This window comes from Cygnus olor, chromosome 5, assembly GCF_009769625.2.
Source record: "Cygnus olor isolate bCygOlo1 chromosome 5, bCygOlo1.pri.v2, whole genome shotgun sequence".
Taxonomy (NCBI): domain Eukaryota; kingdom Metazoa; phylum Chordata; class Aves; order Anseriformes; family Anatidae; genus Cygnus; species Cygnus olor.
The window spans coordinates 34,938,347-34,950,478 of record NC_049173.1 but is presented as its reverse complement, the minus strand read 5'-3'; the positions used below and the strand labels follow the sequence as shown (position 1 = coordinate 34,950,478).

Sequence of the window (12,132 nt, the reverse complement as noted above, 5' to 3'; positions counted from 1 at the left end):
ATGGGTATTTAAATGTTAGTTTTGGATATTCACACAGCAACATTTATTTACAGAAGCATGAGATGCGTAAACAGGATGCTTTGATTACTTTTACACTGCAATAAGTCAATGAAATACACTTGCACGGTCACCAGGTATGCATGATCACTCTTAGAGCTACTGGTAATTTTAAGAGTGGGGTGACATTAGATTTGATTTACACTGAATCTTATACTTGTCCCTGTTTCCTTTAAGTAACCTCTAAATTTTCTTTTAAATGCATTATTTAACTCTATATAAAATAATTGCAATACTGTATCTCTTCACATACAGTTCACTCAGTGCAACCAAGTGATTAAGTGCCCTTTACTGCGTGTTATTTATGCTGCATGAGGTTGTACGTGAAGTGAATTCAAAATACTTAATACAACTCTAAGTAATTTACCTTTCATAAAGTTGTTGCTTTACTGGAATGGCCATCAGGTCATCTGCAGTTCCACTCTGCAGAACCCTCAGCAGCGCATCCGTTTCCCCAATGCCGTAATTCAGCTTTGCTTCGGTCAGTTCCACACTAAGGGGATGCTGATGCAGATCCAGGTGTATGCCAGACATAATCTGAGCACGTTCTCTCTGAAGCCTCTCAATCTCTCTGCTTCTGCTGTCACAAAGCTGGGATTTCCCTTCTATTTCCATTGCTTGTTTGCTTCCAGGTTTAGTTTCTGCCTGACTTTGTAAGTCAGTTGCACTGCCACTCAGGCTGAGTAACGAAGGAGGAGGACTGCCCTTCACACCACACCAGTTGCTGAATTTATTGTGTATGGGTAAGTCACGAAGACTGTAGCTCCGAGGCCTATAAGGCTTTACAAAAGTATTTTTGTTCGCAGGAATTTCGGTGTCACATTCAGTTTCAGTGACAGAACTTGTGTTGTCATCTTGTAAGGAAGTTTGCACATCGCTCACATCAGAGAGGAGAGGGCAGCTGCTTTCATTTTTCCAGAAGTCACGAAATTGTAGAGAAGATGCTTCTACCAGAGGTTCTGAGGACTCGTTAATGCTTGCCTTACTTAAACACGTGGCGCTACTTTTTTGATGAAAAAGTAAGTCAGATTTTGGAGGTGAGTAGTTGTGAATCAATGCAGAATCAGAATTACCAACATAATTTTCATGTCTAATTCCACCTAAAGAACCTCTTCCTCCCCCTGTGACGTACGTGCAACGAAGTGAACGTGCCAGTGGATTGCAGTCTCTAACATCACCTGTTAAAACCTCTGTATGGCCAGAGACCTCTAACATACTACTGGAGTGATATAGTCGTTTTGCACAAATTGTAGTGTGTGCACCAACAGTGTATCTATGTTGGTGTTCCACATCTTCTGAACCATCCTTTCCTAAAAACTTTTTGGGTGCTTTCTTATCTGAGAAACCTCCAGATGTGTTTCTTATGCCCTTGCTGTCTCTAAAAGTGCTTGATTCACTATCTGTTTCAGTCTGTGAAAAATTGTCCACGTGAGGTTCCATGCCAGACTGCGGACCCGACCTTTTCTTTCTCTGACTGTGAAGGGGACTTAAAGTGTCACCGGAATATCCAAAAGGTTCCTTAATAGAGCAGGTAGGCTTACTGAAAGCATTCTGGCTTTTGGGGCTAGCACTAAGAGTAAGAATAGGAGAGGAGGCCCTATCCACTAACAGCGTATTTTTGTAACGAAGTTTTCTTTCTACTGGAAGCTCTGGTTCATTGACACTTCTTTTATCCTGAGTATAAGATGCCGGAGATTGAAAGGTGCTATTAGTAGGGCTGCTAACAACAGTGCATGAAGAATCATCTTTCCCTGAACTCAGTGAAGATGATGTGACAGAAGAAACTCTGGTACTAGCAAAAGCAGCATTCTGCTGTGTGTTTAATGATGTTTTTTGAAAATCTAAGGTCGGAGTAGAGGCTCTGGGTAAAAAAGGCAGACGCATAAAGGAATCTTCTAAAATGCTGTCAAGACTGTCATGGAAGTCAGGATTGTCCAGATTTCTCATCTCTGTTTGTTCTTGTGCTCTTTCTTCAAGAGCAAGAGTTTCCTCCTTCCTTTTGGGAACCTTACCTACATCTGCACCTACTCCTTCCAAATCACAGTTTACTGCTCGAGCTGCCCTCAGTTCATTTTCCATTTTTACCTGCACTTGTTTTTCTTCATGTTTGCTTTTGTTCCTCATTTCTTCCAAAATCTCAGTTTGAGTGCCTATATCTGCTGTAGTTTGAGTGCAGCTATCCGATCTAGCAGCTTTTGCACCTTCTTCAGTTTTTCTTTGGCTTATTTTGGCATTTTGTTCATTATCTATAATATTTTGTTGGGAGAGGTTTCCCAACAGCTCAGAAGTGTTCTGGATAAGCTGTGACAGGTGCATGGACAGGTTCTGCATACTTGTCCAAGAAGAATGTTGCTGAAGTAAATCTCTGTTTGTTTCCTGCTTTCTGGCAGAAACGTCTGTGTAGCTTCTCTGGTGTCTTCTCTGCCTTTTATACCTTGCTGTAGCCACTGTTTGTGTTCCCTGCTCACATGTAATTCCTGGTGATTTTTTGGAAGACCTTTCTGACTCAGAAGGATATAATAACACAATTTCATCAACCTGCATTGCAGAGTTACCAGGATGCGCAGAAGGGTTATCAAATTCAGCAGTGTTATTTTCTGGATTAGTTTTCAGTGTTTCAATGGATACATTGCTATACTGCTTGGTACTGTCACTTGAGTAAGCAGATTCAAAGCCTTGTCTGACATCCCATCCTTGAAGACCTTCAATGCTGCTTAAAGTGCTCGACAAAACTTTCGCAGTAGCATATGAACTGAGATGAGAATGAAAAGGCGAATTCTGAGAATTCAATCCATTGTCCACACTGGAACATCTAGTAACTTTACGACTGTCCAGGTTTAAAGGCATTTGATTGCAAGACACATCACTTGCACTTCCAAAAACATACTGCTTCCAACCAATCTTGCACAATTCATCTTGTTGCCACAGATGAATATATGGGTTGATATCACTTGAATTAAAATGCATTGCATCTTTATCATCGTGTGAAAACTTATCTGTTCCCGGCTGGTATCCAGCTTCTTCAACTCTCCCTTCACTACACTGAGCTACAGAACTGCTCTTTGAATGGGTATTTTCTTCTGCACCCACAGAGCTGTAAGCTGTGTGCAGTAAAGATGGAGAATGAATAGTACTGTCTTTTAAAGACTGGCTGCTTTGGGTTCTTGCTGCATAATGTACATTTTTTAGATCACAGTTTGCAAGCTTCTTAGTCTGTGTCGTTCTTTGCTGAAATCTGGGTTTAGATTTAACCTGCAGGAAGTTCTTTGATTCCTGCTTTGAAAATCTTTCAATTCCGTGAAGATCATCTTCAGTTGGTGATGGAGGCTCTACACTCATATTTAAATCTTGTAACGATTTAGATGCAGAATATAACAAATGATCTACCTTAGATGAAGCTTCAGAAGTATAATCTAGATCAGAGAACACAGCAATAGCTGGGGCTGATAGTCTATGACTTTGTAGATAAGGTCTCTGTTCACTTTGTTTACAGCTGTTTGTATTCTGGGTAGTAGACCATGACCTTTTGCTCCTGAATTGTACCAATTTGGATTCTTGCGTAGGCAAATCATGGTCTTCTGTTAAAAATTTTAAGGGGTTCATTTCATTATTCATTAAAGAAAACTTGAGTCTTTCTGATTTCAGAGTCTCATTCTTCATTGTATCATCTCCTGTTGTTGAACAACTGTCTGCATCAGCATCAATACTTGAATCTGCATTATTTTTGCAAAGTGAAATCCGTTTTCTACCATCTGTATTTGTTTGACCTGAATTAGCACCACCTGTAGGCACGTAATGACAATTGCCTTGCAGATCTGCAGGACTTTTTTCAAAACCTAAAACAGTGTGATACAGTTGTCTGGGATCACTGCTTCTGCTCTTTGCTGGACCAAATGAATCGCACATGTGTTCAGGATCCACGTTAACATCTCCTGGAAAATATGTATCTGTTACATCTTGTGGGTCTATTAATTCACTTGTAGAATTTGAAGATACCCTAGTTTGCTTTTCAGCTTCTCTATTTACTGATTTTCTTTGCTTTTTCTTTACTACAGATTGTTCAGCCTCAGCACTTGAATGCAGTTGTTCCTCATTTCTGTTAAGTATTTTTCTCATTTGTCCCTCTTTAACCAGAATTGGCCTTCCAGTATCCCAAAGAGGTAATGATGATAATGACAGAGAATCAGCATCATCCGAAACTTTCTTCATGTGTTCCGTGCAAGCTTTCTGTGCTAGAACTTTACCCCAGTGTTGCTGATCAACTTTGTTATCATTGTCAAATTGTTGACAATTACTTCCATATATAGGTTCCACATCTACAGTGGAACTTTCATACAAAGTAGAGTCTGTGTCTGATACTGGATAATGCCTGTTTTCTTTTGCAAGAGACAGTAAAATACTTCCTGAAGCATGTACTGGCTCATCAAATACCACAGACTTATCAGACTGAGTGTCTTGCATTTGTAAAACAGCAAATGGAGGATGTTTTAATATACTGGTATGTGAAATACCACACGTGCCAGTTACACCATGGTCTGTATCTGCAGCTGAAGAAGATTCTGAAAATGCTGTTAAGGATGGGTAATTAACTTTTGCACATGTTTGGGGAAAATCTTCTTTCACAGACTGCACATCTGCAGAACCTGAGGATACTTGGTCGGTCAAAATGGTGTCCTGAAGTGAGTCCTCAAGATGACTAAATATTAGAGATTTTGAGTCATCAAGTAAACAAGTATTGAAAGCACTGAAATTTTTAGAGCTTTGAAACAGTTTATCTGTTGGAGCATCTTCTGCAAAGCAGGTTGGAAGACACTTTGATTCTTTACTGCCAATCTTCCCTAGGCTTTGAAAAGCAAGCATGCCTGATTCTGGTACAGTCATACTAGAAGTGTTACTGTAGTGCTCTAAGTACTTGTGCATTTTGTTTTCTTTAGTATCATTGCAATTCTGGAAAGAACCTTGAATTATTTTCCCATTTTGATCTGTTCCCACAGCTTCCTCAGGGAGTTTTTTATTCCGAGCATCTGTGGCCTCTGTTACTGCAGAATTATTATTCCTTTCATCTCCTTTTTGAGAAACATCAGGAAAAGTTACAGATACGCTTAAATCAGTTGATTCTCTTTCAAAGTATTTTGTTTCTTCAGAGAGAACAGCATCATTTTTACATTTGTCTCCATTGCTGTCAAACAAAAAATCTGCAAAAGATACTGGGCTATGCATGAGACCAGGGTTGCTCTTGTAATTTAGAAGCTCTTTATTAGAATGTGGATTTTCCCACAGAGGCTTGTTCAGACTTTCTGAAAGGGTAGGCATGTTCTCAGAAATGGGGCTCTCTGGACAGTCTACACAGCACTCTTCTGAAGTCCTGTGTCCCTCATTTTCTCTTGGCTCATGCTGATATCCAGATATACCAGGAAACCCCGCATTATCATTTTTACTGCTTGTTATACTACAACTTGTGTTTAAGCATTTCTCCTTGTCATCACATTGTGATAGACTCCCTGAGTGAAGTTCTGTCTCAGTCATATTAATATTGTGAAACATTTTTTGAGAAGAGATTTCCAGTGTAGAATGCTTTGCTTTTTCCCCTGCATCTTCCATCGCTTCTTTCTCTGAAGAAGAAAGCAGGTTTGAATTATCTAAGTGCAGTGAATCAGGCATGATGGTATCCTTTTCCTCTTGATATTGTTCCTCTATGGAATTAAAGCAGTCTTTTGATATTTTGTTAACCATTAAATCCACACTGGGTTCTTCATGGGAGTTGCTAATATCCTGAATTATATCTTCAGACGAATCTGTTTTTTCCAAGGAAAATGGATTTTCTTCTGCTCCTTGCTTAAGTGCAACAGTTTCAGATTCATCACCGCCCACACAATAGGGCACAGAAGGGCTGTTCTCACTGACGGGTTGCCCAGGTGCAGAATTGGGTGTATTGTTAAATACAAAGGGTTCTTCCTCCTGTCTGTCCAGTGTGGTCCTGTTTTGCAGGAAAGCTTCATTTCTACTTTGAATCTTATCAGAAATAGATGTGTCAGCTCCCACTTTGTTGACTGTTTTACCTGGAGTACTGACACAGACTTCATTCTCCACTAGTGTTTCATAGTAAGGAAGAACCGCTCCAGTTCCAGCACAGCTATTAGACTGTTTTGTATGCCCTTCTGATGCAGTGGGAACATCTGGAACAACATGGGAATTATCACTTACTCCAAGATAGAAAAGTTGATTTACAGACTGACACAGAGAGTCTTTATCTGAATCTTCATGGATGTTTTCGGTAGCCTTCAGTGTTGCTGGTGGATTTTGCTGCTTGCTGGTTTCGTCATTGCTTCCAGAAAAGCTGGTAGACACCCACTGGCTTTCTCTTAAGATTTCATCTAGTCTACTGTCATTATGGCAACTGTCTTTATTTTCAGGGAATAGTTCACTGAGGTTTTGTAAAATGATCAGTTCTACCTCCTCTGTGTTTTCCAAAAACATCTGCCTTTCTCTGTCTGTTTTGTCCATTTGATTTAGATTCATCAAATGCACTTTCTCATCAACAACTCTGGAGCCTATGGAATCCAGTCCACAAATTTCATGTTTTCTAATGATACTTTCATTCAATTTTTCTGAAGTACCATGCTCAGGATATTGTACAGAGCAACTCATATACGTGTGGCTGTCCTCTTTAACGTGGAGACGTTTAGATTCTTGCCCAATTGTGTATTTGTCAATATTAATACTATCATCAACTGAACATTCATATACATCGATATCTTTCATCACTGTGTTTCTTGTATCTGTAGCAGAGTCCACTGAGCCATGATCTTCACTCATTTCAATAGGATCACAGTATTGTGAATCATCTACTGACAGCATGTTCTGTTCTAGTCCTGAACCTGTAAGGTATCTTTCAGGGATCTCATACTGATTTAAAATTTCTTCATCATCTCTATCACAATTCACCTGATGCAGAGCTGGAAACTCTTCAGGAAATAAAACATTTTTGTCTGTACATATGTCTTCTTGCTTCATAATAATCGGTCCCTCAGTGTTTGTCATGATAATTTGTTCTTCGCTCTCAGTCACTTCACATCCACTAACCTTGTTTTCCTGGTCAAAGTTTTCATGGGGTAAGCAATTTGGTATAAAATGTTCAGTTAAATTGCTAGACTCTACTTGCTTTTCATTTTCATTTTTTTCTAAAATATTTCCTTGCCTACCTGTGATTAGTACTGTTGCAGCTACGTCCTCCATATCAAACACATTTTCTATTGTTCTGTTTCTCTGTAAAAGCCCTTCACAGTCATCAAGGAAGCCTAACGTATCCTGTGTAACATCTGTTGTGTGGGAACACACAGCTGAAGGAGTGTTTTGGGGAGAAACAGAAAGCTCCGGTGAATAAACAGCAATTTCTATTTTCTCACTTTCCTTTTTTGGGCAAAAGCTTTTTGTTTTAAGACAGCTATCAGAACACATGAGTGCTTTTGATTCCTGAGTGTGTTCCACATCAGTGCTACCTACCTGTGATTCATCTTTCTCTGCCTCTTCATGTGTGAGGCACAGGTTTGTATAAACCTCACATTGAACTTCAGAAGCTACAATATCAATAGGTTTATTTGGATTTTGAGATAGATTGATGCTTGTAAAATTCTCTGCACTCCTATCGGCAGTTACACTTTGGGCTTTGGGTACTGGGTATTCAGGTAAACTTTCTACCTGTCCAGATTTAATTTCCAACATGTTTTTTTCTAAGTTGACTGCACTATTCATCAACTTTGTCTCTTCTTCATCAGTGTTGGCTTTTGTATTCTGATAAGGAACCATAGCTGCTTCTGGATCAGTTTCTGGGTTTCTTAAAAACTTGTATTCTTTATTTATATACAGACTCTCCTCTTGAGAAACAGTAGCCAACTTATTTGTGTTGTATTCAAATACTCTTCCCAATTCTGAGTTTACATGATCTTCAACAAGTAAAATATCCTCCAGGCAATCACTTTCAAAACAGGCTTCTTTCTCTTCTCTTAATTCAAGTAAAGATTTATTCTTTGTTTTTGTTTCCAATGGAATGGTTGCATCAAATTCCACAGAAATGTCAGTCAGCTTATACATACTGTTCTTCTCCCCTGTTGATTTTGAAGAACATGTGGTACAAAGGCAGTTGGAATCTATGTCAGAACAACTTTTTGTGGTACTGACTTCCATAGTATGATTAGATGTAGCATCATAATCTCCTTTCACTATTGTGACATGCTCCAATAATTTATCACAGTTTTCAGTCTCAGAAGCACTTTGAAAAAGATTAACTTTTGGTGAAGCTTGGTAAAATACACTTGAATTGGATTCTGGGAGCAAATTATTTACACTCTCACAAACAGCAGCAGGGAAGGACTCAGTGTCCTTCCCGTTTACATTCACCGTGAGATAACTTGCTTCATTTACCATTAGGTTTTTGTATTTGGGTACAAACTCCTTCTGAACTACAGCCTGAGAATTGCTTTCACTGCTTTCTGCTTTTATATTGTCAGCGCACAATGTAGGGTTTTCTGAAATATGTTGGGATAAGCAGCCTACAGGACCATCTGCTACCACACATTCAGGGGAGTAATTTTTTGGAACAGGTTTGCTTTTGAATTCGTAATGATTCGATGAAGACAACTCTGGATCCTTTGGTTCGTAGTCTTCTTCATCCCTTAATGAAGGTGCTTCTGACATAATCTCTGCCAAGCTATCTATGCTTGTTTCCATACAGATTTTCTCTTTTTGAGACAACTCTACTGGTGTTGCAGATTGGTCATAACTTGCACTGTAAGCAAGAACTAAAGGGTTACACTTATATGTTACCTTCTTTGAGGAAAAATCTGTGTCTACAGTTATTTCTTCTGCAGATATTTGTTCATAATCTGTATCTTGCATTGTCTCCAAATTACTCTCCCCAGACCTGAGGAGACCTAGTGCAACAGCTGATTCTGCTCCTTGTCTAGCCAATACCTGAAGCCCATAAATGCTTCCTAGAGAGCAGTTCTGATTTGTTAAGTTACTGAGAAAGAAACCTTCATCACAACATGTTGGTATTTCCCTTCTCGGAAAAAGCTGCACATGGTTTCCAAACTGAACTTGTTTTACTGCAGAACTTTGTGTTGAGGCCATGTTATAAGCAAGTCCTGTGTAAGATTCAGCAGCAGGTGAATTGACAGATGCACTTCCAGTGTTCAAATCTGTTATCTTTGATTCTGTCAAGTTATTGTAGTCATCATCTAGGTCATCTTTTTCAATATTTCTGAAGAAATCATCTTCTAAATCTGAATCTACATACCCATTCCTCTGCTCCAAAACATGCACAGGCAACACAGAAATAAAAGGTGCTTTTTCCAGATTGTGATCTTTTGGCAGCTCTGGATGAACTGTAGGGAGAGAATCCTCTTCTTTTCCAGGTACCAGTGACAAGCAGTCTGCAGTGGAGGTGCTTTCCAAACAGCCGAATGTTTGTGTGCATTCAGTGGTAGACCTGTAAGTAGATAATTCATTCAGTTGTTCTTGTTCAGGATGATTTGACATTGAATGTTCATAATAATCAGGTTTTGCTGAAATGCAAACAAACGAAGAGCTTGGTCCTACTGAACTAACAAATGAGGATGTTATGTCTTGAGATTCCAAGGGAGAATTTTCATTAGCATTTGTCCATTCTTCAGTAATCCTATTTAATGATCCATTCTCAGAAACTCTGCTTGCAGCTGTTGTTGTTTCAGGTAAAGGTATTTCTGATGTGTCAGAGGAGAAAGCTGAGTTTATTTCCTTTATACTATGCGATAAATGAGTAATGCTGTGTATCTGCTTAGAGCCAGAAACAAAAGAAAATTCAGCAGCTGACTGTTTTAGGTCATCTTTCTTCAGCCAACCCTCTGGTTTGCTCAAAGAGTAGAGACGAGCATTTTGAAATTCCAGATTTTCATGGGAAGAAGGTACTGTTATTCTGGGGCTGCCGATTTCAACCTTTGAGTCACAGGAAGACTGAGCAGCCACAGGAAGACCATAATACAGTCTTCTATCGAGTGACCTTTCCTGTTGTACAAAAGAGACCGTTGCCTCCTTCAGAAACTGCTTGCATGCATTACTGGAAGCAGGCTGTGATTTAGTGTCCAAATAGAAGGAACTACTCAGCTTCAGGTCGTAATTTGTTCCTTCTGTATCTCTATCGCAGATCTTGGACTCACAGTCTTCCTCAGTCCGTATAGTTGGTAATGTTGGAGTTTGTAACTTCCAAAAAATCTCTGCTGGCACTTCATCAGATGAATCAGATTTGGATTCTTCTACTGGGTCTTCTGCTGGTACTTCTTCTCCATCACCCAAGCTGTCCAGAGAAAAGCTTCTTTCGGCCCTTCCCAGTCTCCTATGTGATGCGTAGGATGTCACCAAAGATGAAAGATGGTGTTCAGTTCTGCTTTTGTAAAGCCTAGCTGGCTGATGGGGGGCCTTTAACTTGTGAAACTGGCTTTTATTTCGCATTTTGACTTTATTTTCCTTTTCTACCAGAGAGTCTTGTGACATTTGACTGTCATCGCTCTCAGAATCTTCTGGGTTGGCAAAACATTTATTTCTGCTGAAATCTTCTTGTTTCAGTTTCTCTGCAAAAGCTTTTGCATAAGCACAGGAGAGTGAATCTACAGAATAGGAACTGTCAGTATCAGAAATCTCATTTTCATCATCTTCTTGCCAGTTCCCCAGCATATCTGTGGCTGTTTTGGACACTCCAGCGCTTAACAGCTCAGCACTGTGCCATTTTTTTTCAGCGTAAGAGAGTGGTGCCTGTGTGTTCATCTTAGTGAGATTTCCAACTGATGTTGCTACCATCAGAAACTCCTGCTGTTCCACTGATGACTTCTCATGAAAGGCTGAGGTTGGCTCTCTCTTCAGATTCTTGGCTGTTTGGTTTAGATGTGCTGATGGCAGGTTTCCATATACTACTTCTTTCTTCATTTCTTTAGCAAAATTTTCTGGAGAAGAACTATGGTGCTTCCCATTGATATCCATTCTAGTCTTTTTATTGGATACCTGAGCTCTGTTTTGTTCTAGATAGCTATTTGCAGGCTGACTCAAATCTCCTGGCACCTTTGCTTTTGTCATTCTTGTCCCTGTAATGAAGGTTTGAGGCTCATCTTTCTCCTTAAAATGATCAGGAGAAGAGCCCTTAGAAGTCTGTTTTTGACATCCAGCTTGCCCTGTGCTATCATCCAGCTTTTCAATTTTTTGATAATTTTTATTGGTATGAGGCATGATAGCTGAATCATTAGAGTCCCTTTCTGCTCTTTTTTTACTTCTAAATGAGGATCCTTTTTGTTTTTCAGTTAGCTGCTTCTGTACTAAAAAGGAGATACCTTTTTCATCATTAAGGTCATCATCCCTGGAAACATCTTTAACTTTTCTGAAAGGATATCCTACAGATGACAACTTCTCAGATGCATTGCCTTCACAGCATTGATCGGTATTTGGTGAGGTAGATAACTGTGAGATAGTCTCCCCCTTCAACAAACAGCTGTGGGAATAAATAAGAAATATAGCCCAATACTTGCTTGAATAACATACTTTACATTTCGACATCAGTAACGCCTTGCATTTTAAGAGTAATGGCACATGAAGCAAGAACCTCAATGCCTTTCAAAATCAGTTTCTAGCAGAGAATTAAAAAAATGCATATTCTGTCAGTGACCATACAGTCCAGTTCCCTAGATATCCTGAAATAATTTCTACAACGGAAATGAATAGCTTGATGCTATGTTGTATAGCTTGGTATTTAGTCCCTGTAGTCTAAAGTAGCTGAAAATGTTAGTTAAAAATAAAGGATAGCTCTTAAGTCATAGTAATTCACTTAGCAGAGTTAAGCTAATTCCTGCCTTTGGGACCATGCTGTGATAGTGACACCGTCACCCCAATTTTTAGCATTGTGTAGAGATGTTTATTTAGCTTGAGAAAGGCTGGCCAACTTCAAAGTCCAAGCCAGAATCACCCTAATGATAAAAATGCTCAGAAGAAATACTTTGACTCTAATTACAATAAAATAACGGAGAAATTATTATTTAACAGCAATTTGAACAAGGT

The 12,132-nt window shown here is 39.3% G+C and overlaps 1 protein-coding gene across 4 annotated transcripts in view; it reads right to left on the bottom strand.

Annotated features, from left to right (window-relative positions):
• STARD9 (StAR related lipid transfer domain containing 9) overlaps positions 1–12,132 on the bottom strand; it is a 105,521-nt gene that overhangs the window by 7,499 nt on the left and 85,890 nt on the right. For all 4 annotated transcript variants that reach the window (XM_040557358.1, XM_040557357.1, XM_040557360.1 and 1 more), the window contains one exon: positions 425–11,569. In XM_040557358.1, the coding sequence (XP_040413292.1) occupies positions 425–11,569 (11,145 nt within the window). The remainder of the gene's footprint in view (positions 1–424; positions 11,570–12,132) is intronic.